We start from the raw sequence: 26,803 nt of genomic DNA, 5'->3' as shown, positions 1-26,803 counted from the left end.
CCCTTTGATCTGGGTATCTCGTTATGGGGCATAGAAACCCCGGTGCCAACCTGCGACAAGGCTATTGCAAGAGATTGGGGAGGGTGGGCATCGCACGCCTTGAAGACATGTACCCGGATGGGCAGTTTGTCTCTCATAATTTGTTCAAGGATAAGAAGAGCGGAGGGTCCCAACGCACCACGCAGTATTTCAGGATGAGGGTAGCCTTCAGAGAGTGGTCCTCAGAGTTTCCTGAAATGCAGTGTACCACCCGAGTATTGCAGCTCATTAGGAACTCCCCAGGGTGTGTAGAGGTATATTATCTACATTCGCTTCAGAAGGATACACCACGGGAGGCTCTTCGGTGCAGGGGCAAGTGGGAGGAGGACTCAGAGGGGTGACCATATAGGATAAACAATGGGCCGTGATGTGCGATACCACGCACAAAGGGGCTTTTAACACTAGGCTGCAGCTGATTCGGCTTAAAACGTTGCATAGGGTGTATGCTTCCCCAGCGCAGATACACCAATATGACCCCCCAAAGCCCGCTACCTGCCCAAGATGTTAAATGGAACCGGCTAATATGCTGCACATGCCGTGGCTTTGTGTAGAGCTGTGCCCCTTCTGGGAGAGAGTGGTAAATGTTATGGCTGAGATAGTGAGTCAGCCGGTACCGAGAGAGCTGTTGTGCTGCATGTTTGGGTGGCTCCCGGGACTGCCGAAACGATACCGCAAGTTATTGTCAACCAGTATGATCATAGCAAGACGGTGCATCCTGATGAAATGGACAAGGCCGAGAACCCGGCGAAGCTTCTGGAGAGGCCCCGGTCGAGCTCGAAGGATCGGGCCGAGGGGGAGCGAGGCGGTGACCCTCCCCCAAGGTGAAGGCTACAGGCTCACACAAGGTGGTAAAGGCCTTGATTCACCTGGCCAGGGCCTCTGGAGGCTACACCAGTGGTTGGCGACCTCGGGGCCCAGAGTCTTCCTGCCTCCGAGGAGGGAAGCCTCTTTCAGACCCATCAAAAAGACCCCCGTGAAGACCCCAGCGGAAAAAGAGGTGGGGGGGGGCGGTGGCCATTGTGGACACGGACCCAGCATCCGAGGAGGAGCTGGTAGAAGTCTTAGAGGGCCTCGACGAGGCTGTCGAAGAGGCCCGTTCCCACGGGAGGGATCCCGACGAAGGTGACAATGAGAGCGACGGCGGCACCGGCGAGGGTCCTAGTCACCCATCGCTTCTGGAGCCGCAGGATAACTCGCCGGCCATTTTGTTACCGATACAATCCTTCTGTTCGGAGATAAGGACGAGATTGCCCTTACCACTGACGGAGGATCCGGAACCAGGCTCGACAGAGGAGCCAGAGCCAGGCCCGGCGGGAAGCCCCCCGAACAAGAGAAGACGGATCCATCCAGCCCCGCCTTTTCAGCCCTCGTGGCCTGCTCAACCTTTGCCCACGTCCCTGGGGATGACACTGGAACGGACACGGCCACGACAAGTACCGACGACGGTGACGACGGGACGGAGCTCCCATCGCCCCCCGCCCGGGCCTCCCCGCCCGACGATCGGATCTTTCCATGTAATAATCGCCAGGGCATCCGAGCTTTTTCAGCTCTACCCCGAAGAGAGGAAGGTTTCCTTTACCAACGGTGCAAGGCCAAGAGGAAAACAGTCCTCCCCGTGCCTCTGCTGGATGACATCTGGGACGAGGGTCTCGCACTTCTCAAGAACCCGTCTACAACGCCTGCCAAGAGGGATCGGTATGAGAAGTACCTGGGTCCCCGACGCGGCCCCTTTGTGCCTTAGGGCACAACCGACCCCTGACTCGGTCGTCTCAGCGGCGGCCAAGAAGAAAGCGGGGGCGGGGGGGGGAGCCATCGGCCTCAACATCAACTTCCCTGCCGGACGGCGAAGGAAAGAAGCTGGACGCAATGGGACGACAAGTTATCTCATCGGCGGCAACAACGATTAAGGCGGCCAACGCCCTTGTGATCGTGGCCCGCTACGACAGGGAGTTATGGTACAAGATCGCCCCCCTGTTGGACTCGACACCGGTTTCCGCCAGCTATGCAACGGCGTTTGCCTTAGACGACGAGGGTGGCTCAAGGCGACGGATTTCCGCCAGGACGTGCAAGCCAAGGTTTTGGACATGCTGTTCGACTGGAACAATCTGTTTGGGAAAACAGTGGATGAGTCCCTCCAAGCGGTCAAGGCGGACACAGAGACAGCTAAGGCCCTAGGCGTTCTCCGGCAACGAAGGCCGTCTTTTCGGAGCACCGGAGGCAAGCAGGGTGCCTCCAAGGGATTCGGCGGTGGCTCCTCTATGTACCACCAAGCGGCCCGCTCCTCATCTCAGGAAGCGTATAGAGAACTAGGCAAGTCGGGTGGACCCCCACTGCCGTCACCAGGGAGGCCAAGGCGGCAAGGCGTCCTCCAAGCAAGATTGAACCGACAGCAGTGTCGGCCGCCCACCGAAGCACCCCGGTGGGAGGCCGGCTGGCGAAGTTGGTCAGCGTGTGGGAGTCCATCTCCACTGACCGTTGGGTGCTGGACGCCCTGGCCCAGGGGCCAGCCCTCGAATTTCTAAAAAAAAAGTGCCCCCGCATTCCACCCGTGGCCAGGAAGGAAAATCCCATCCCTCAACTGCTATTGGAGGAAAGGGCTTTGCTCAAAAAAGGTGCCATCGAGCTCGTCCCAAAGAGGCTCCGGGGCTCCGTCAAGGTACTTCCTCGTGAAAAAAGACAGGAGGATGGCTCCCCATCCTGGACCTGCGACGACTGAACAAGTACATCAAGGCACAGAAGTTCCGGATGGTCACCCTCCAGCACGTGCTAGGACAGCTGGAGGAGGGCTATTTCCTGTCGTCGTTGGATTTGGAGGATGCGTACTTCCACATCCCCATTCTAAAAGGACACAAAGTTCCTCAGGTTCGTGGTCCAAGGACGGCACTACCAGTTCAAGGCCCTCCCGTTCGGATTGAAGTCGGCACCCAGGGTGTTCACCAAGTGCCTCTCACCGGTGGCTGCGCCTGCAGGGGATCCACGTCTACCCCTACCTGGACGACTGGCTAATCCGAGCAAGGACCAGGGACCTCGCCGTAGGTCACACAGTGAAGACCGTCCAGCTGCTCACGGACCTGGGATTCTCCATCAACTTTCCCAAATCCCACCTGGTCCTGTCGCAAGTCACACTGTTTCTGGGAGCCAAGCTCGACACAATGCCGCGTCTGGCCTCGCCGTCGGAGGAAAGGACGAAGGCCATCCTGGGCAAGGTGCAGCATCTGCTGGCCACGGACATGGCCAGGGTGAGGTCCATCAAGTCCCACCTCGGGATGTCCTCCTGCATATCTCGTGCTCCTGTGCAGGCTTCGGATGCGCCCTCTGCAAGACTTCCTCGACGCCCGCTGGATCCAAGCGACGGGCAGCTTCGAGGACAGGATCCCGCTCAACGAGACCTTTCCGACGAGCGATCCGGTGGTGGGGCACCCGCGCTCATCTGACGGCGGGCACCGACTTTCAGACCCCATCTCACCAGATAACGGTGACGACAGATGCCTCCGGGTGGGGAGCGCACACCGGAGAACTTCACGCGAGAGGCCTTTGTCTCCTGGAGGAGAAGCCGCTCCACATCAACATCCTGGAGCTCCATACAGTGTTCTGGGCCCTCGGGTCCTTTCTCCCGTCCCTCAAGGGCAAGGTGGTGAGAATCTTCACCAACAACACCACCACAATGTTCTACATCCAGAAGCAGGGAGGAACCAGATCCCCAGCCCTCTCCAAGGAAACCCAGGATCTGTGCCATTGGGCTATCGCCCAAGGGATGTTTTTGGTGCCCTTTCATCTGGCAGGGATAAAGAACACCATCTCCGTCTCACTCAGCAGGGAGCTGCGCTCGTGTCATGAGTGGGAACTACGTCAGGATCAAGTGGATCGACTCTTCTGACGATGGGGGGTGGGAGGGAACCGCAGATCGACCTGTTTGACGGCGATGAACTCCAAGTGTCAGAGGTTCGCCAGCAGGTTTCCCCAGCCGAGGAGAATGGGAGATGCTTTCTCGTTCCCCTGGGACGGCCTGTTCCTATATGCGTTCCCTCCGTTGCCGTTGCTGCTCCGACTCGTCAACCAGCTCAAGAGGCCCCGGTGCAGGATGATCTCGTTGCACCGGCGTGGCCGAGGCAGATCTGGTTCCCGGACCTTCTGGACTTGTCGGCGTCCCCACCAGTCAAGCTACCGAGGGACGCGGATCTTCTCTCCACAGAAGGAGGCGCCATACTTCATCATGACCCGGAGTCGCTGAACTTGCAGGCCTGGCTTCTGCAGCACTAGAGGTTGGAGGCTACAATATCCCAGCTGACTGCAGAGAGGTTCTTGCAGAGGCCAGGGCGTCCTCAAGTGCTACGGACATAAGTGGAAGAGGTTCTCTGTCTGGTGCCGTGCACAGAAGATTAACCCTCTACGGATTACGGCCCCCCAAGTGCTGCGGACTGGCTCACGCCGCCATCAAGATACATCTGGCTGCAATCTCCTGATACACCAGAACCACAGGACGGGCGTCCTTGTGGTCCCATCGCCTGGTGAAGGAATTTATGAAGGGACTGTTCCGATAGTTCCCGCCGGTGAAGGCCCCTGCCCCGGCATGGGAGCTCAACGTGCTGCTGACCAGGCTCATGGGGGCGCCATTCGAGCCCCTGCATTTGGCACCGTTGAAGTTCCTGTCGTGGAAGACTGCGTTTCTTGTGGCCATCTCCTCCGCACGACGAGTGGAAGAGATCCAGGCCCTATCCTGCAAGCCTCCATACTTGACTGTTCATGACACCAGGGTGGTGCTAAGGACGCACCCCTCCTTTATGCCCAACGTGCCGTCAGACTTCCATCTCAATGAGCCCTTGGTGTTACCTGTTTTCCTCCCGTCGCCTTCGTCGCCGGCCGAGAGGGCTTTGCACTCGCTGGATGTGGCTAGAGCGCTGAAGTTCTACGTGGACAGCACGAACCGTTTTCGGAAGACATCACAGCTATTTGTGAACTTTGGACCTGTGAACCAAGGGAAGGTTCTCTCGAAGGCTTCCATTTCCAGATGGCTCTCCGGCTGCATCATGTACTGTCATTGGTTGGCAAACCGGCGTTGCCTGGCCGTCCGAGAGCCCATTCGACCAGAGCTATCGCTGCTACCACGGTGTTCTTGTCTGGTGTGCCCTTGCTGGACATCTGCAGGGCTGCTACGTGGAGGTCGACGCACACCTTCTTGAGATTCTACTGCGTCGACTGGGATTCTAGGGAGGAGTCCAGGGTCGGCCAAGCAGTGCTGCGCAATCTGTTCGCCTAAGGTGAGCCTGGTGAGGAGGTAAGAATTGCTTAATGTTGACTTTTTGATGTAATGCTTAATGTTGAGCCTTTGCCACCTCCCGTTGGTTGTGCATGTGTGTACTGCTATGTATTCTTATATTCATGACCATGTGAATCCATGCCAGACCCCCATGCTGGAGAAGGAACAAGTTACTTACCTGTAACTGTTGTTCTCCAGCATGGGTCTGGCATGGATTCACATGCAAACCCTCCCTCCTACCCCTCTGCGGCTCTTCACTTGGTCATACTGCCACTTTGCGTGCTACCAAATCTGAGGATGGCTGCCAGAGGCAGGGCTTAGGGAGAGGGCAGTCATTGGATGGGGGCAGTATGACCCAGAGACCAGTGATTGGTTACTACTGAGAAAGACAGATCAAAAACGAAACTGAAACTGATTTTTTTCCTTTACTGAAGATTCCCGGCCTGACTGGGAATATTCATGAGCATGTGAATCCATGCCAGGCCCATGCTGGAGAACAACAGTTACAGGTAAGTAACTTGTTCCTTCCCACTTGGAATTTGCCTGGGTACCCATGGCGCCCGTTTGTTTGTGTGTACTGATGCCTCTAATCCTTCTTGTGCTGACTCATTGTGTGTGGTTTATGCATAATGAGTTGCGATGTCTGGTTTTGTTATTTTTCTTCTTTCTTCATGATGTCCGTCATTGTTAAGAATGCATAAAATGTATAGCCATAATCGGTGAGGTCGAATCACTCAATAAAGAAATGTTTAAACTAAAAAACACTATCCAAAGTCCACCTTGATACCATCACAGAACGTGCTGTTCCTGGGGGCCAGACTCAACACGGTCTCCTGCCTGGCGGCTCCCTCGGAGGAGAGGAAAGCGGCCCTGCTGGGCAAGGTGCAATGGCTGTTGGCACTGAAGACTGCCACGGTGCAGACCATAGAGTCGCTGCTTGGCATATTTCATGCATCTAGCTGATCCTGCTGTGCAGGTTACGGATGCGACCCCCTTCAGGAATTCCTGGACGCTCGGTGGATCCAGGTGTCCGGAAGCTTTGCCGACAAGATTTCCCTTGACGAGGAGTTCCGTCGAGCGATAAGGTGGTGGGGCATGCACTCCAACATCGCCAGGGGCACAGGTTTCCAGAGCTCCCCTACCCTGTGCCAGGAGACGGTTACCACTGATGCTTCCCTGGAGGGCTGGAGCCCACACTGGACGTCGACACACCAGAGACCTGTGGCTACCGGAGGAGAGGGATCTCCATCAATGTCCTGGAGCTGAGGGCAGTGTTCTGGGCCCTCAAGTCGTTCCTTCCGTCCTTTAAGGGCAAAGTGGGGATGCTCTTCATGAACAATACCACCACAATGTTCTACATCAGGAAGCAGGGGGCCTCCAGATCCCCAGCGATCTCCAGAGAGGTGCAGGATTTGTGGCACTGGGCTGTCTCCCAAGAGATGTTCCTCATCCCTTTTCACCTGGCGGGAGTCAAGAACACCATCGCCGACTCCTCAGCAGCGAACTGCGATCCTGCCACGAGTGGGAACTTCGACAGAATCAAGTGGACCGCCTCTTTCTCAAGTGGGGCAGACCCCAGATCGATCTATTTGCGACAAATTTCAAATGCTAACGATTTGCCAGCGGGTTCCACCAGTCAAGGAGCATGGGGGACCGGTTTTCCTTCCCATGGTAAGACCTGTTCCTGTACGCGTTCCCTCTCCTGCTGCGAGTCATAGATCAACTCAAACGGTGCCGAGGCAGATTTGGTAACCGAACTTTCTCAGCCTGTCAACCCCGGTCAAGCTGCCAGTGGTCACGGATCTGCTCGCAAGAGGAGGCGGCGTGATCCTACATCATGACCCAGGGTTGCTGAACCAGAAGGCTTTGCTCCTGCAGCCTTAGAGTTTGGAGGGTACGAGTAACCGGCGAACTGCATGGGGAGGTCCTTGCCTGGGCCAGAGAGTCATCGACTCTTAAGTGCTACGGGCACAAGCGAAATCGTTTCACGATGTGGTGCCGGACGCAGAAGTTCAATCCTTTTAGGGTCATGGCACGCAGATTCTTCCGCCTCGATCAAGGTGAATCTGGCAGCCATCTCCCGCTACACCATTTCTCCTGGATGGTCTTCTCTTTGGTCCCACCGTCTCGTCAAGGAGTTCATTAAAGGAATGTTTCGATCGTTCCTGCCTGTGAAGGCGCCTGCCCCGACGTGGTAAGAGGAGGCTCATTGGGGGGGGGGTGGCAGGGGGGGGGCCCCCTTCGAGCTTATGCATCCGGCTTCTCTCGTTCCTTTCATAGGAAACTGCTTTCCTCGTGGCCATCAACTCTGCCAAGAGGGTAGGTGAGATCCAGGACCTATCCTGCAAACAGTCTTGTTTGACTTTTCATGAAAACAAGGGTGGTGCTGCGGACGCACCCCTCTTTCATGCCAAAGGTTCAGTCTGAATTCCACCTCACCAAACCTTTTGGTGTTGCCGGTGTTCTTTCAGAAACCTTCGTCGCCGGCTGAAAGGGCTTTGCACTGCTGAATGTTCTATGTGACATGCACAAAGTTTCCAGAAGATGTCTCGACTATTTGTGAACTTTGGTCCTGTGAACCATGGGAAGGTCTTGTCCAAGGCTTCCATCTCCAGGTGGCTCTCTGCTGTATCACACTGTTGCCAGTTGGCAAACTGACTGCTGCCCAGCTGTCCGAGAGCCCATTCCAACAGAGCAATTGCTGCAACAACTGCGTTCCTGGCTGGTGTACCCCTGCTGGACATCTGCAGGGCTGCTACGTCGAGGTCCACGCACATCTTCACAAGGTTCTACTGCGTCTACAGGGATTCCAGAGGGGAGTCCAAGGTCGGCCAAGCAGTGCTACGCAACCTGTGCGCTTGAAGGTGAGCTAGTTCCAGAGGTAAGAGTGATTGCTTCTGTTGAGTCTTGCCACCTCCTGTGGTTGTGTAATGTTGCACTGCTATGTATTCCTTATTCATGAGCATGTGAATCCATGCCAGACCCTTTACTGGAGAAGGAACAAGTTATTTACCTGTAACTATTGTTGTCCAGCATGGGTCTGGCATGAATACACATGCAAACCCTCCTGCTGTCCCCTGTGCGGCTCTTCTTGGTCATACTGAAACTTTACGTGTTTACCAAATCTGAAGATGGCTGCCAGAGGAGGGGTTTAGGGAGAGGACAGTCATTGTCTGGGGGCACTATGACCCAGAGCTCAGTGATTGTTTGAGCCGAGAAATACAGTTTGTAAGTGAAGGTGAAACTGTTTTTTCTTTTACAGACGATTCCCGGCCTGATGAATTGGGAATATTCATGAGCATGTGAATCCATGCCGGAACCATGCAGGAGAACAATAGGTACAGCTAAGTAACTTGTTCCTTAAACCTTATGAGAAATCTTAAGGATTTCTCTGTGACGCTGCACTGAAGGTGCTGTGTGTCACCATACAAAAAGTAGATGCCTATCGAGTTTGTCAGACTCCAAAAACAGTTTAAAAAAAAAAAAAAAAACACACAAATCTGGTCAAAACACACGAGAGAGTGAGAAAAAGGTCTCACTCACTCCAGGGTTCAAATTCAAAGGTCCTAAAGTCCAGCAAAAGAGCTGGGGGTCTCTAAGGTTGATGGTAATTAGCACAGAAATTAGAATTCTCCCTAACAGTCTTCCATCTTCTAGACAAAGGAATCCATCAACCAGGTTTTTGGCTACATATCCTGATGTCTTCCTGCTGCAACATCTCTTCTGTGCTAATGTATTGTGTTGGCTGGGGTATTTACTTACATTCAGTCTCTTGTGATTCCTGTGTATCCTTGGGGTGCTATTGTTATTCGGAGGTCTCTCATCCAGTTCCCCTAAGCCCACTGCTGGTGGAATCCTCCTAGGGGGGGTGTCTTCTCTGAAGTCCCTGAACCCTAACTAACTTTCAAAGTGAACTACTTGCGTGTTTGAACAGTCTTCCTGAGGAACTCTGACTTTGCCTGCAACTGAGCCCCATCTTACCCTGCCTAGTGCTGGCTCCTAGACCACTAGGGTCCCTCTTTTGACTGAGAAAACTCATGTACTAGAATTGGGAAGGGCTAGCTAATTTAAAGGGACTGCCTTGACAAGTAGAACAAGTGTACTTACTTGTAAAAGAGTTAGTTTGTAACTTTAAACTCTCAGATTGAATAGTTACAAAAGGTTACTGCTTACCTTAGATATATTCTGCCATTCCGAAAAGTGTGTGTATATATATATATATATATATATGTGTATATATATATATATATATATGTGTATATATATATATATATGTGTATATATATATATATATATATATATATATATATATATATGATTTACTTGGCTTGAATAAGCTGTGTGCCTTCTTTAATACGTATTCTCAAAGTCTTACTTTCCTTAGAAACTGTCTCTCCATTCTAACAGAGTAGATATAAGGTTAACTTACCTCTGAATTGGGTTCCCCTCTTCCCAAAGTTAATGCCGTTGGTTTCACTTTATTATTCTTGTTAGGTTAATTCTAGGAGTGTCCCCAATTGGGTCTTGCTTTCCTTGACTTGCTGTTAGCCTGTCCTGAATAAGTCTGCCTAGGTCATACTTACCTTTTAGGTTGCTGGTAGCTCCTTACAAAAGTATATAGGATTTACTTAGCTTGCATAGCTGTGTGCCATCCAAAAATGTTATCAAGTTATTACTTCCCTTAGTCCGTGAACTGAAAAGCAACTCTAATTTAAATATTACACCCAAAGGTCCAACTCCCCTAGAATAACTGTTATCCTGAATCAGAGTTATAGGTGTATACTGTTGGAATAAGTGTTCCACTGTTTTGAAAAGTATATTATTCACTTAACTTACTATGTGATTTTTAAAAAAAAATTTATTTATTATTTTTTTTATTTAAATTTTGTATTTATTTTTTTTTTTTTGCTGAGCGTCACAGTACAACTGTTAGGGTCTACTACCCTTGTATTACTGTAAGTAATCCAGAAGTAACTATTGGTTTCAACTTCCTGAGAACTACTGTTAAATGTTCCAAATAAGGTTCTATGCTTTGGTCTGTGCACCTTCAGGCATAGTGTTGTGTTTTTATAATTGTGATTATATGTAATGTGATCGTACTTATTTCCCCCGACCCCCCCCCCCCAAGATGTTTCTAGGCCTACTTGTATTTAAATAGACTATTTATTTTTTTACAATACATAGTGTTTCAGTGTTTCTTTGGACCATATGTGTACTACAATTTCTGTGTACTGATTCTACAGCCCTTTCTCCCTCCTAAAATAAGCCTGGCTGCTCTGTCTATGCTACCACAAACTCTGGTGGGTCAGATAGGATGCATTTAAGTTCAAACGAGGAGCCGTGAGAGCAGCATGACAATGTGGATGTTAGTAGGAAGTGACTCAAAGTGAAGGGCCCAATCAGGGAAGGAGTCTAGAGCACCATGGGGTTGATATAAAGCCAGAACACTGAGAGGAGTAGATAGTAGGAATTGAATAGTCATATGTTTCAAAGATTGGATGTCAAATGGGGTTGAGGGAAAGTGTTGTTGGCCTTATTATTAAGGAAGCCTACACTGCCACCCTTCCCAACAGGTCTGGGCGAATCGGAAAAGGTAGCAGAGTCCTTATGGAGAACTGCTAATGTAGCAGATTCATGAGGGGATGAGCCTGGTTTCTGTGATAGCAAGAAGTGAAAGTTGAGGGCTATGGGAGTCAGAGGTCAGTGATGTAGGAAAACCTGTTACGGAGAGATTGTGCATTCCAGAGGCCAAGTGTATGTGACGGTAGGTTGGGCAGTGGAGCAGATGTTGTGTGGTAGGCGAGGGTGGAGATCCTTTGAGCTGGCAGTATTAACTATTTACCGAGTTGAGCCACAATTGAATTCTAGAAACTTCCCCTAAATTTGACATTTCAGGCCAAACGGATACAGATTAGTCTGTCACTGTCTGGTAATGTTATTGGCTATAACACGTTTGGATATGTGACTCTGTATCAGTGTCCCCTATTCTTGATCATGGCAAATACTTTGAATTGTCTTAGAAAAGCGCTGACAAGGATGTTGTCCTATGTAAAGAACACCCTTCGTAATTCAAATTTTAAAAATGTAACTCATCATATGGTCCTCGGCTTCCAGGGGGCAAACGTTTAAAGTGAAATATTCAGTTTGATATTTCAATGTAGTAATCTGTCGTGCTAGATTGTCAGGGCCTAACAGCTTTTGGTTTTGTATAGTAATGCAGTTCACATGTGCTCATATCTTTGTGTCCGTTCTGCCAGGCTTGGTCCAGTATAGTCTATCAACTGATTCCCAACGTCCAGCAACTTGAGACGAACCTGAGAAATTTTGCACAGATTATTGAGGCAGACGAAGTACTTCTGTTCGAGAGAGCAACATTCCTTGTGAGTAGTCCTGAGCCTTCGTTCATGTTAAAACAATAGTTTCCTATCCTGGCTTTAGGTCAAATATTTTACAATTCAAATGTTGGAGCCATGATAAGTGCAAAGGTCCCGATGTACACAATTGTTTTTCTCTCTACATTTTATTCTTTCAAAATATAAGTTACTGCTGCTTCAGTTTTAATGTATATATTATTTTCAATTATTCAGGCACACTATTTAGTTAGTGTGGCTGCTCGTAGTTCTTCTACCTATACGTTTTGTTTCAAAGCTGCATCTTGCTTTAAAAAGAAATTAAAGTGGGCACAGACCATTCATATGTTAGCCTCCCTGGGCATAGGCATGATGCCCGCAAGTCACCAAACATGGACAGTATTTTAGCTTTTTTTCGTTTTCACCGTCGAATTGAGTAGCAAAGAAGAAACTTTGGGAACACAAATCAAGAAGCAGTTGATTTGAGACTCATTGTGTTGTATTGTAAATATTGTGATACAAGAGTTCCTTGAATACTGGTTTTTGATACCCTTTCCCCCAGTTATGATCGTTGTAGAAGTTGATGTCTTTCTAACCTCTTGACTGCTTGTCACAATTTATTATATAGCCAATTGTGGTAGAATCCTCTAGCTTCAAGGAACTGTAGTTTGCTGGGGTTATTAGCCAGCTTATTATAACTCAGTTTATCGACCTTGAAAGGCTTGAAGGGCTGAGTCAGCTCTGCTGGGATTCAAACTTGTATCTGCAGGCTGCACCTAGATCTCTCAAACAGCTCAACTCGCTGAGCTATTTTCTCAGCTTAAAGATTTTCATCTCAACTTCCAGGGTTGTTGGGGAGAAATCTCAATTATGTGTTTATTCCCTTCTACCTTAGAGACCCCAGCTCTTTTGCTGGACTTTAGGACTTTTAATGTTTTATCCTGGAGAGGTGAGACCTTTTTTTCCACTCTCGTATTTTTATTTCATTTGAACCCTGTGTTTCTTATGGTTTTGGAGTCTGACAAACTCCATAGGCATCATCTTTTTATGTTGCGACACACAGCACCCTCAGTGCAGTGTCACAGATAAATCCTTGAGATTTTTGCTAAGGTTTAAATACCTTCAATTGGATAAACTACTGTTCCAAGAGTAGTAAAGTGACTGACTTTATTTTCCTTTCTCTTTGTAGACCCAGCACACACACTCTTCCATAGAGTGCTGGAGGGGTTACTTAGTATCCCTTTGTCTACCTTCTCATGTAACATTTTTATGTTACCCTAGCTACAATCAATGGCTGGTGGCAGTGGTTTACTTTTTCCTACCATTGTGCATTTTTACCGCACGCTGAATCCTCAGCTGCAGTATTGCACCCGTGGGTGTCCATTTTGTTAAAATGGCCAGTCTTTTTTCACCATCTCTTGTTGGAAAGGTCCTTCTCGAGATTTACTCTGCGTGCCATACCAGGTTTGGTCCCTTTGTTTTGTCTTTGGCAGGATTCACTGGCGAAGCCCGCCTCTGGCTCCAGCTTGTCTGGCAGGGCAGGAAGCAAGGCAGGTGCCTGAAAGTCCCTGTGCTTAGTCTCCTTGTTTACAGGAATGCACCCAAAGGTGATTGGCCGGCTGGTTGTCCTTGAGTAACAGCCACCCTGCTGTGTGAGTGACAAATAGGCTGCAAATAAATGGGAGAGACTTGCACAAAAGGCGAAGTCTTTTGCAAGGAAGGCAGAGTCGACCACTGGACAAAGGAACCGAAGCTGCACCCTCCTGGACCGTTGGTTTGCCCGGTGAAGCCCTGCTGCAGTGCTGAAGCTCTGACTTTCGAATAGACTAGAGTAGCCCAGAAAGGACGACTTCTGCACTTGGGTTGGTGGGACCAATCAGTCCCAAGACTAACTCGACTGGAACCCCTCTCTCTGCTGGCTGTACTTCATTGCTGCTGCAGGAACCGAGTGCCAGGGGACAGGAACACCAGAATCTAGTGTATCGCCTTTAAGCTGGACCCGAGCTTCAGGAAGATCCTCCGGACTCCCTTGAAACAGGACTAACCAAGCCTGAGCCACCTCAACAGAGTGCTGGACCCAAGAAGCAAGGAAAGTCCACAAGGTGTCCAAGAAAAGCAGTGGTGCTATTTGCGAGTATCTGTAACCGTGAATTGCTGCTGATCTGAATTGTGCCCCATGCTGCCGCTGACCTTCAAACCGTAGTGCAGGAGTCCCCAGATGTCCTCCCTCTTGTCCCCACGACTGAGGCCCAGGAACAACCGGATCGTCACGACTACAACAGGAACAGAAGCCAGCTGGAACCTGTTCTTCAGACTCAAGGTACTGTAAAACTAGGGGTACTTATCTCTTGTTGTGTGTAGCTTGCTTGCTCTCACTGGAGACTTGCATTGCCTGCCCTTTGCAGAGTTGCTTGCAGATGCCCTTCACAAGCCTCCAAGCTTGTGGCCCAACAGTGATTTTCTTTTTACAACAAAACTCTCTTTAACATTGTACAAGACCTTTCTGTTATCTTCAAGAAGGGCCTGAGCTCCCCTAGACGTTGCTCAATTGACATTGGCTATCCTGGCTCCCTGAAGACTCTTCTTACCCTCTGACTTTGTTGATTCTGTCCCTCCAAAAAGTCATACATTCCATACTTGTATAGCTTGGAAAGGGTTTGCCTATATTTCATTGGGGGATTGAAAAGTGCTTGCCTGTTTGAGAAACATGTTAAACTTTGTTTCCTTCCCTAACCTTTTCCTTTTTGCCACAACTTCAATATTACCATTTAATTGTGAAACGTGATATATTTATGTCCATACTGTCCTACCTATTGAAGTCACCTCAGTGTGTAGGAATATCTGTGTGCCATCCCAACAGCGTATCCACTTACTTTATTGAGCTGAAGGAGTGTATTGTTGAAGTATATTTAAGTGTTACATATTGATCTCTTCTGAAACTGACTGTTAATTTAATACATTATTTTTTTAATCAAGAAACCTCGAGTATGAGTGTTATTTGAATACCTGTCACTGTGACTCTGTTGCAACCCTACAGCTCTCACTGACCTCTCTTGTGATAAGCCTGGCTGCTCAGTCGCTCTACCAACTTGTGTAGTACAGGACTATACCAAAGGTTGGGTTGCCTATTGCCAAGAGGACAAGGCTGGTGTAGTCTCCCACAGGGTTACTACATACAACCTTGCCCAACACTAGGGTATTTTGATTGTATTTCTGACATGCCCTTGTTCACATTTTCTAACTTTCAGTTTTTATAAAAGGTTATCCAGGCAAAAAGCTGCACCATGTTTTATTGCGCCCCCATTCTTACATCTCCAACAATTCTGCATGCCTCCTATTTTGCTTTGCTTGCTCTCCGTCTGTACAATTATGTAGTATCCTATCCATTCCATGGGTGTTACAAGCAACATTATTGTAAAAAATAAGTAACTTGCTTGTAATCGTACCCAAGATTTGACTTTTGCAAATGTCTGCAACAAAATTTGAAACTAGACTAATGTCAAAAGAACAATGGATTATGCAGCCAGCATCAACAGAGTACATTGTGCCCTGATTAATTAAATACTGAATACCTCTAACTGAGACGAGGCTTGTGCTGGTTTTTTCATAACTACAGTCCTTCTTTGATTACTCACCTAGAAATAATGTATTCTTATTGGGTTATTTGAGTGTGGACCTAGCTTTGGGAAGCAACAGCGCGTTTTATAATCGTAGGGGGAAGAACATGGTTAGGGAGCAGAGATACAAGTGAATCGGCAGCTAATAACCGGGAAGGGAGGGTAATTGTCAGCAATGGGACTACAGGTAACCAGGGGAGGAAACAGTGAGAATCTGATCACCCAGTCTTTGGTATGGTATGGTGTTACCAGGCAAGCTGTATATTGTAGGCACAATGGGTGTTGGGAGTTTTCCCAAAGTCCTCTGGAAGGTAGAACTTCACAAAACTATCCCAATGGTTTGTAGATCCCCGACTCTTAGTATCAGTCTGTACTACTCGCGGAACCTTGGTAGAGTGGCAGAGCAGTCAAGCTCATTGTAAGAGGAAGATGTGAACTGTAGGTAAGTAGACTGAACCTAGTTAGTAATGCACATCAAAGAAACACTCAATAAATGTATAAAATATAGATTTATTACATTTACTTGGCACAATAAACCAAAAGACATAAATACTTTAGAATACGTTTCAAAGGCCACAGCTTAGTTTGTAGTTGCTTGCAGGTACATTTGTTACAGCTTTTGACAGCATTGACAGTTCTATTGTATTATCGGAAACTATGCGCACTTGCAAATCTTAGCAAGAATATGGTAAAGACATTTACTCTGCATACACATATAAGATAGGGACTTTTGGGAGCGAAAATAGTTGGGTTAGTGTTAGACTAGCAGGGCTTGAGGTTCTAGAGGCAGTTTCTTCACACACCAAGTCTTTTTAAGTTCAAAATGCAACCCTAGCTAAAGGCATTTCGTAGAGGGCGCAAAGTCTGGACAAGCAGCAGAACAAGAACTCCTGTGGATAATTTCTAGTCTGTAGTCTCTAAGATGCAAGAGGATACAACAAACAGTGGATACCCAGTTAAAGGATTCTATAAAACGACACCAGCAGTGGCTTGCATCGGAAGTAGGAGTGGGTTGCCTTTGACACCTCTACGTGCACTCCAACGCTCTGCAACAACTTCTTGGATCAAGGTAAGCAATACTTGTTTACCCACAGTACCTTAGGTTTGAAGATAATATTGTGGTTGGATTCTCCTTGATGTGGCAGCGGTGGACCAGACTTCCGGATTCCTTGGTCTGATGACCAAAGGCAGGACGATGGACAGGATCTCGCAGCAGCAGTCTCGAGGGAGGACCTCTGGCACGATGTTAGGCAAGGTTTGAATGCAGTATCCTCTGGGAACACTACAAACAACTACAGGTATAGGCAACCCAACCTTTGGTATAAGCTTGTACTACAGAGTCCCGGTAGCGTGTTGAGCAGCCAGGCTTATCTCAAGAGGGGAAATGTGAGCTGTAGTGGAGTTACCTAAAGATTCACAGTTACAGGTATTCAAATGAACTCTTACACTCAAGGTTTCTTGCATAAATAATTATTAATTTATCAGTCAGTTATAAAGCCTTCCTCAGACGGGAGCAATAGAATAGTAACCCACAAATAAACTTCAATGCTGTACACTTTGAATTTCTGAATCAGACAAGACCCTTTTGGGATGGCCAACAGACGCAACCTGCACCCACAGGTGACTTCAGTAACCAGGGTGCTGGGGACACTAATATCTTACTGTTGGCATTCTGAACACGCTTAAAAAGGTGGTAAAAGGCAAAGGTTATTAGAACACAAGAGACCACAAATATTCTTAAGCCGTGCAAATACTTTTAGAGTTCACTAGAAGAGTCATTCAATTCAATAGGCTAAGCCAAAGTCAATGGGCAAAAGTCTTGGATAGGATGAAGCACTTCTGGTAAGTCAATGGAAAAGTGTTTGCGAAGGTTCTTAGGAGTGTTAGGAAGAATTCTCATAAATGTGCTAATTCCCTTCACCTTAGAGACCACCAGCAACTTTGTTGGATTTTGAGGACTTGATTTTCTTACCTGGAGTGTGTGTGAGCCTTTTTTCCCACTCTCTCGTATTTTGAATGTGTTTTACTCTTGTGTTTTCTTTGGTTATGGAGTTTTCTAAAACTCCATAGGCATCATCTTCTCATGTGTGTCACACAGCACCCTCAGTGCAGTGAAGCAGGGAAACCTTTCCAGGCTTTCCCAAGGTTTAAATACCATCTCTGGGGATAAACTACTGTTTCCCAGAGAAAGTAAAGTGAAATTGACGTTACTAGTCTTTTCAAATTCCTAGACCCAGCACAACCTATCTTATAGAGTGCTGGAGGGGTTACCTAGTATCCCCTGAATGTGTAGAAACTCATGTAGCAGTCAAATGCTACCCTTTCCTCTCGAAATGGCTGGTGGCAGTGGTTTTATAATAAACGACCATGATTTTTCCAAACCGCGAACACCGGTAGCTTTACATCGCGGGAGCCATGTTTTTCAAGATGGCATCTGAGGCCCCTTTGTTTAAATGGGTCCCGGTCTTCTTTTTTTGCCATTTCTTTTTGGAAATGTCCTTCTAGAGTTCGTCTCTGCGTGCCAAACCAGGTTTGGTCCCTTTGTTACTTCGCCTTTGGCGGGCTTCAGGACTGAAGACCGCCTCTGGTGCACAATTGTCTGGGGTGGGCAGGAAGTGAGGGAGGTGCCCGAAACTCCCTGTGCTTAGTCTCCGAGGAGACCCAAATGCACTCTGGCCTGATTGGCTGGCTGACTGTCCGGCAAATACAGCCACCCTGCTGGGTGAGTGGCAGCTAGGCTGGAATGAATAGGAGGAAACTGGTAAAAAGGCGGGTCTCTTGGCTTGGAAGGCAGTCGACCACTGGACGAAGGAACCGAAGAAGAGTTTGAAGAGGACGCCTGCTGCAACTCCTGGACCGTTGATTTGCCCAGTGAAGCCTTGCTACAGTGCCAACTTGCCAAGTTTGCATCCAAAGAGAAACCCCTGCAAGGACGACTTCTCCCTTTGAGTTGGTGGGACCAATCGACTCCAAAGTAAGCCACCTGGACACCCATCTCGGAGCTGGTTGAATACCCTCAGAGTTGCTGCAGGAAACCGTTTAGCCAGGGAGAGGGACACCAGATTGTGCGCGTTACTTTTAAGCTGGCCATAAGCCAGGGGACACCCCGCTCCCCCTAAATGGTAAAATGGGGTACACCTTTACTGGGTAAATTTTTTGTAAAGGCGACATTTTTGCCGTGAATTTATTACTGCATACCAGAGGAATTGGCACATTTTTAAGAATTCTCCTGAACACACGGCTTTCAGCAACTTCTCTGGTCACTCTGTAGTTTTGGCCCCTTCTCTGCAGCACTAACAAAGGACGCGATTTGCCCGGACAATCTTTGGTTCCTGAAGTCCTGCACTCTGAGGGGACTTGGACGGGTCAGATTGTGTCTCTGGAGGTTCACCTGGAGCTCAGCACAGACTTGGACGGACTCGGGCTTGTTACAATGATGCACTTCAATTGGGTTGGAGGTCTCCTGGTATTGGGGTTCCGCAGCTCTGGAGAGGCACAGCACCTCAGGAGATGGCTCTGATTAAGTTGGTCTTGGGACTAGTTGTTCCCACCAGTCAAAGTGAAGTAGTCGTCCTCTAGGGAATACCTGTGTCGCACAGAAAACAGGCTCAGGACAGCAGTGGTCACTTAATGGTGTTGCAAAGGGTCTGCAGGCGTCTGTGGTAGTCTTGTTCTTCAGTTACTTCAGTTTTCAGTGGTTGACTTGCCTTGCCCATCACCTCAGGAACCTCACCTTTAAGTTCAGCACACACTCCTCTGCAATCTCTTTCAGCAATTTACAGAAAGGGGCTTGTGGCTGTCCAATCAGGGCAGCCAGACTCCCTGTGGGAGCTGGTTCCATTCAGACAAAGAGCAGGGGAGTGAAAAACTGCTCCCCCACTTCCTGCCCGCCCAGACACTCTGAAGCCTTGGCAGAAACACCTAAGGGTTCCAGCCAAAGGCAAAATACTCAGACAGGCTGTTAAGACATTTTTTCTGCAGTCCAACTAAGGGCTTAGCAAAACCATTCAACTGAGACAGTGGAAGACTCCATTCTTACTATAAGGCTGTACCGCCTGAGTTCATGGGTGCGTAGACACAGCAGCCAGACTTATCTTAGGAGGGAGAGAGAGCTGTAGAATCAGTACAAAGAAATTGTAATACACATATGGTCCAAAGAAACACTGAAACACTATGTATTGTAAAAATATATTATTTAAATGTGAGTAGGCTCAGATAAATCTTGGGGTAAATAAGTACTATCAAAGCAATATGCCCCGAGCAGCAGGGTTATTACCGACTCAGATAATGCCTCTGGCCCATAGTTCTAGGCCCGAATGAAGCGACAAAGAAAACGACAAAGAAAATGGCCGCCGCGAAAGGGAAAACTGAGTCTGTTTTCCCTTTCCATGGCGGCCATCGGAGCGACATGCTGGAAACAGAAGCTTTTGCAGCGCGTCCGCTCCCGAAAAAAAGAAGGTAAGTGCGGTTGGGAGGGCGGAAGGGAGGGGAAGGAAAAAAAAAAGAAAAACGTACCTGGGTCCCCGGCAGGGGATGATGGAAGCCTCCAGCCGTGTGGAGGCTTGGAGCGGAGATGGCCCTGCTCCGAGTCTCCACATGGCAGGAGGCTGCCATCGTTCCCCCCGCCGGGGACATAGAAGGTAAGTGGGGTAGGGAGGGCAGGGAGGTGGGAGGAAAGGGGAGGGGAAAAAAGCCTTACCTCTGTCCCCGGCGGGAGGCGAAGGTAGCCTCTCAGCCGTGGGGAGGCTCAGAGCAGGGATGGCCCCGCTTTGAGCATCCTCATTGGCTGAGGGGCGGCCACGCCCCACGCCGGGGACAAAGGCCATGGAATCCCGACAGAGGGATTCCCGGCCTGGTAATGACTCGGCGAGGGCCAATCAGTATGGCTCTTTCATTCTGATTGCGCCCTCGCTGGGTACTAATACATTATATATAACCACAATTATACAAACGCAACACTATGCTTGAAGGTGCACAAACCCAAGCAAATAACCTCATTTGGACCTCCTAACAGTAGTTCTAGGGGAGTCACAACCAATAGTTACTTTTGGATTACTTTCAGTATTACCAGGATAGTAGACCCTATCTGTTAGGCAAGATTGTATGTAGTATCCTTTGGGTGCACTACAACAACCCTGATCACCTGGCAATAGGAACCCAACCTTTGGTCTGTACTACACAGGTTGGTAGCGTGTTGAGCAGCCAGGCTTATCTCAAGAGCGGTCAATGTGAGCAGTATGGGAGTTAGAGATTCACAGTGACAAGTATTCAAATGAACTCTTACACACAAGGTTTCTTGATTAAACAATTATTAATGTATTTAACAGTCAGTTTGAGTAAGCCTTCTTCAGAAGTGGCAATATAATAGTAACACACAACCAAAATACACACTGTTAGTTTCTCTAAATCAGCAAGTACCCATTTGGGATGGCACACTTCCTACACGCTCAGGAGACGTAAGTTTCTAGGACAATGTGGACATTAATATATCACTGTTGCATTTAGGGCAATACTTAGGAGTATGACAAAGAAAAAGGTTATTAGAATAAAACAAGAGCTCTCACAAATCTTCTGAAACAGGTAAGTACTTTTGGTAACCGCAATGCAAAGCAAGTTAACCCCTTCCTAGAAGGAAGACAAAACACAGTTGCAGGGAAGAAGAGCCATTCAGGGAACCAGGCCAGGCCAAAGTCAATTGGACAAAAGTCTAGGTGAGCTGAAGCAATTCTTACAGGTAGGTAAAAGTCTTGCACAATGTCTTAGTCTTTGTAAAAAAGAAGAAATCAAAGTATGGCCACAAGCTGATTAGGCTTGTGAAGTAAAGAAGCTTTGGCAACTCTACAGAAGCAACCAAGACAAGTCTCCACTGATAACAAGTGAGGTTACACAACAAGAGGTAAGTTCTCTTAGACAGTACAGTACGTTTGGTTAGAAGAAATGGTTCCAGTTGGCTTCTGTTCCTGTGCAGCTCTGCAGATCCTGTGTTCCTGGGCCTCAGTCGTGGGGACAAGAGGGAGGATGTCTGGAGGACTCCTGCACTGCAACATGACAGTTGGCAACAGAAAAGGACCAACTTCTATTCAGTGGCACTTCGGGGTTTCAGTTCCTCGCGTCTCAGCAAATAGCACCACTGCAGACTCTTGGCTGTCTAGATGGGCTTTCCTTGCATCTGGGCTCCAGCACTCTGAGGTGGCTCAGGCTCGGTCAGTCCTGTTTCCTGGGAGTCTGGAAAATCTTCCTGGAGTTTCTTGGCCAGCTTAAAAGCAACGCGCACAATCTCGTGTTCCTCTCCCTGGTGTCAGGGTTCCAGCAGCAACTCTGTGAAATATCAACCAGCTTTGGCTTAGCCTATTGAATTGAATGACTCTTCTAAGAATATCTAAAAGTACTTAGAAATATTTGTGGTCTCTTGTTGTTCTAATAACCTTTGCCTTTTACCAACTTTCAAGAATATTCTGAATGCTAACAGTAAGATATTAATGTCCCCAGCACCCTTGTTACTGAAGTCGCCTGTGGGTGTAGGTTGTGTCTGTGGGCCATCACAAAAGGGTCTTGTCTGATTCAGAAACTCAGAGTGTACACTGATGTATTTCAATGTCTACATCCGCCGGCAGGCGGATATGCCGGCGGCCAAAACGAAGGCCTGTTCTGCGCCTGGGACCCCACTCCGACACACATGCCAAGGGAGGAGGTTAGGAGCCCTCCCCCGACCCCCCTCCTAGAATCTGCATTCAAGCTTCAGCTCTTCGCCGCAGCGCAGCATCAGATCCACAGGGGCCTGTCTTATTACCGTGCCTGACCCTTGCATGCCGGGTGCATCACGGCGCCAAAACGAGGCTGAGCCTCGGTAACCTGCATTATTTGAATTTCTACATCCGCCGGCTGGAGGATACGCCGGCGGGCAAAACGAAGTCTATATAAAGGCCTGTTTTGCGCCTGTTACGCGCATTGGGCGTGCAATGTCCTAATCTCTGCAATGTCTCACCTTCCGCCCACGCATCTGTTCCCAGGAAGAGCCTAAGACTCGTCTGAGACGATAAGTGAAGCGGCAGCAGCACCACATCATCGATCACCCATTGGCTTGCAAGGTAAGCCCAAGGGCATACTCACTAATATCATCCCACCAACCACCTTCTTGCCCGTTTTCATTTACTGCCTACAAGTAATGCAGATCGCCTATCCCTACTGAGTTGTGAGCTCTGCGCTATACATGCTCGCCCACGAGACGCATCGTTCCCAAATGGCCGCCCTCACGCGGGTGTGCGCCGCCCCACGGAAGTAGGCACTGAAATATAGCAGCTAGCTGTGCTGCATATATGCTAACCATCCAACTCTGCACCCCAGGACCATTCACCCTGAACATACATTGCCACCCAGTTGACTCATACCAACTCTGCCCTGAGCTGCATATGTATTGTATTGTTTGTATTGTTTATTTATAGAGCGCGCCTGGCCGTTGAGCAACTGGGCGCTTGCAGAGAAATAAATCTTGGGGTTACAGGTACATGAATGTTACATTTCTTAGGTTACAGGATCATATATTACAGGCTCATATATCGAGCATTGCTTACAAGGCATTTTTACTTACAAGAGAGATGTTCCATTTATCAATCTTTTGTGTAGCACTGTCTGATGATTTACAGTATAGATGAGTTACAGTTACAGTGTTTGCAATGAATATACAAAGTATTTGGTATAGTTGGGGCATTTAGCGGTCGTTATTTTTAAGCCAGAGTTTAGCGTTGGCTTTGAACCCATGGAAGGAGGGGGTGGCTCTAAGTGCATCTGGGATGGAGTTCCAGAGCTGCGCTGCTCGAACCGGGAAGCTAGACCCACCAGTTCATTTCAGTTTAAAGTTAGGGACTTTGATGCTATTTGAGAGGGCCTTTCTGATGGGGCATTCAGAAGTGTGCTTTGTGAATTTTTATGACAGGTAAGCAGGAGCTTTGTTGTTCAGACAGTTATGTGTAATGTTCAGAGTTTTGAGTTTGATACGGTCATTGATGGCCAGCCAGTTGACTGCTCTTCTGTGGGTAGATATGTGTTGTCCTTTGGGTACGCCTAGAGCTGTTCTGAGGGCATTGTTCTGCAGGGTTTGGAGTTTGTTAGTGATATGTTTACTGGTACCTAGGTACAGTGCATTGCAGTAGTCTAATTTGGAGAGGATGAGGGCTCGCGCAATGGTGGTGCAACTATCTATGGAAAGGTATGGTTTGCAGGCATGGATGAGTTTGCAGGTGTAGCTGGTTGCTGAGGCTGTGGCATTTACTTGCTTGTCGAGGGTGAGAGCTGAGTCTAGGTAGAAGCCTAAGGTTTTAACTTCCTTAGCTACCTTTATTTTGATGTAGTCGATCGTGATGGAATTGTAAAGCTGGGGTAGTTTGTTCAGTTTATTGGTAGAACCAATGATTAAGAGCTCGGTCTTATCGTCGTTAAGACATAGGCCATGAGTGGCCATCCAAACTTGGATGATTTGGTAAATTTTGTATGAGTCTGGTGTCTTTTTCATAGTCACCTTGGATTGGGATAAGGATCTGGATATCATCGGCGTAATTGGTAATGAGACCCCTAGCTTGTCTAATATATCAGAGGCTTTGTAAAAATATTGTATAGCGTGTTGGGGGAAACACATGACCCTTGAGGGACTCCGCAGGTGATGGGGGACTGGATCCGCTGCTGATGAAGGAGAGAAGACTCTTATGGTTCTCTGGTCCAGGAATGAATTTAACCATGCCGTGGCTTTTGTGGAGAAGTTGGCTGCCGATTTGAGGTGATTGCACAGTACCTTGTTATCTACCAGGTCGAAAGCAGCTGATGGGTCTAGGAGTAGGAGAATAGACACATCTCCTCTGTATTTGCACTAGCCCATTTGGCCTGATGTGCCGACTGTGTTTTATGTATATATGTGCCCTGTCATTTGATCGCTGCATTCCTCATTATGTGCCCTGCCATTTGATTGCTGCATTTTGCCCTATGTGGCCTGCCATTTGATAGCTGCAGTTTGCCCACATGTGCCCTGCCATTTGATAGCTGCATTCAGCTCCTATGCTGCAGCTGGTCAATCTGTTGCCTTTGTTAAATGATAAGTTGTAAGGCGGCCCCCTGCTCCTGCCAACTGTGTAGTGATTCTGCCTGCTGATCTTTCTGTGAGGTGATTAGATTCTGCTCACTGATCTTGCTGACTGTTGTGATCAATAATTAGTCTATTGTGCTGCTGAATCAGCCCTCTGCACATTGCGTATATACCCCTGACCTAGCCCCACTCCATCGTTCCGGCCTAACTCAGCTGCAACTAACCCAGTAATACCCATGGTTTACTCTAGGCTTAGCATGTATACCACACTCCTCTACCATAGTATGTTATGTACACTGATCATTTCCAACACACTACTGTTTTCTGCCCTGCTTGAGCCCCTCAACCAGGACAATCCCTTCAGCTGCAACAACACCACCATGACCAAAATCCTCAAGCCTGACAACCCCACGCACTACAGCACTTCCTCCCTCACGCATATGCCTAATTGCCATTCCAGACTCTTCAGACACAGATCTTGCACCCCTACCGTGCACATCAACTCCTGCCCAATGCATATATCTTGGTGGAACCTCAGACTAGCATCTTGCACCAATGGCAAACGATACCTTGTCCAGTCAAATGCACACACCACTCGAAGTACCAGGCCACACCTTAACCCCAACTCCAAACGTCATCTCAGCAAACATCAGAAGTCTACATCTAAAACACTCCCAATTTAACAAAAATAACGATGCCACACATTATAAATGTGCCCTGCCTAATGTCCACTCTCTAACTGCTCACGCCACTGAAGTTAACAACCTTATCCTAAACCAGGATCTGGAATCTTAGACATTACTGAAACTTGGCTTCATGAGGCTTCTGGCCCAACTATAGCATTAACCTTACAATATCCTCAGACAGGATAGACTTGCCAAAGTAGGTGGGCTCGCCTTGATTTTCAAAGAGGCACTTGTCTTCAGGAGCACACCCCACAATTGGGAGGGTAATGCTGACCTACTATCAGTTAAACTATCTCTATCACCCAAATGTACCATAAATATGCACGTTGGCTATAGACCACCAGGCCCCATGGCCGATTTCCAAGGACACATCATGCACCTACTCAGTGTAAATATTAAGAAATCCACAAAAACCTTACTCATAGGAGACCTCAACCTAGGATATAGTGACCTTCTTGATAAATCTGCCACTCCTGTGGCCAAAGGCTTGATAGATCTAGGCTTCTTCCAGAAAATCACTACCCCCACCCATATCAAAGGCTGCACCCTTGACTGGGTGGTTGACCACAACTGTGGCTCTAATATTACTTTCAACACTGCCCTCCCCTGGACAGACCACACCTGTATAGAATTCACCATACCCACAGCTCCAAACACCAAAATCATCACTTCTGCCCCTGCCACTTTAGTTAGAAGTACTAAAAAGCTCACTGCAGACAACCTCCGCCCCCCATCTCGACATCCCCTGCTTTGCTCCTCCCTTCTCGCAAGACCCTAATGTCTTAGCTGATATATTCAAGGACACTATAACCCAAGCAGTCAACTCGGTCGCCCCTCTTGGTTCACGGAAGAGCTTAAACACCTACGTAAAGTCAAACGCCAGGCCTTAAAAAACTGGCAGACTAACCCCTGTGTCGCAGCCAAAGAAAGCTTCAAAAATAGTGCTAAGAAGTACAAAGAAGCCATCTTTATAGCCAAATCAGAAGTCTACAATAGCCGAATAGCCCAAGCCAACTCCCAATCTAAAGAACTCTTCACTATCTTTAAGGAACTAATTGACCCTTCGATCTCTACGGACGAAATTATTAAGGATGAAGCATGGTGCAACAGTATACAAACTGCTATGCTAAAAAGCATTGAAACACTACAGAACAAAATTCTATCACATTACCAAACCCGTCTCAATCAGAAGAAAGGCCAGCCAGTTCGGTCCCCACACAGCAGCAAAAATACCAATTTTCCAAAATTCGAATTTAAAGACATTACAGAAACAGAAGTCATTGACATTCTTAAACATCTCAAACCATCGCAATGTAAGGGCGATGTATGCTCCCCAATATTGTTAAGAATTGTGCCGAGCCACTGGCCCCTCTCCTTACAGCTTTCATTAACGCCTCATTTAAATCAGGCGTCATCCCTAACAGCCTTAAGGAGGCATGGGTGCACCCCCTCTTAAAAGAGCCTACACTAGACCCCTCCCAACCTAACAATTAACGGCCTATAACAACCGTCCCATTCCTACTCGAATTACTAGACAAAGCCGCGCACACCCAGATCCAACTCCATCTAGAAACCAACTTCATCCTAGGCAAAAGGCAGTCAGGTTTCGGCAAGGGGCACGGTACCCAAACCGCACTGTTAGATCTAAAAAAAAAAAATGAAATAACTCAAACCCTAGACAACGGCAAGCCGGTCCTCCTCTTTGACCTTTCGGCAGCGTTCGATCTTGTGGACCCCAAAACTCACATCACATCTCACCCATGATGCTCACTTCTCCGAGC

General features: G+C 48.2%; 1 protein-coding gene across 1 annotated transcript in view; it reads left to right on the top strand.

Annotated features, from left to right (window-relative positions):
• Positions 1-26,803, top strand: part of LOC138489153 (ras-related GTP-binding protein A) — a 242,202-nt gene that overhangs the window by 103,976 nt on the left and 111,423 nt on the right. The window contains exon 7 of the mRNA XM_069616808.1: positions 11,554-11,676. Coding sequence (XP_069472909.1) covers positions 11,554-11,676 — 123 coding nt within the window. The remainder of the gene's footprint in view (positions 1-11,553; positions 11,677-26,803) is intronic.

The sequence above is a fragment of the Ambystoma mexicanum genome, chromosome 9, assembly GCF_040938575.1.
Source record: "Ambystoma mexicanum isolate Mex_15411 chromosome 9, UKY_AmexF1_1, whole genome shotgun sequence".
In the NCBI taxonomy this organism is placed as follows: Eukaryota; Metazoa; Chordata; class Amphibia; order Caudata; family Ambystomatidae; genus Ambystoma; species Ambystoma mexicanum.
This window is presented reverse-complemented; position numbering and strand designations above follow the sequence as displayed.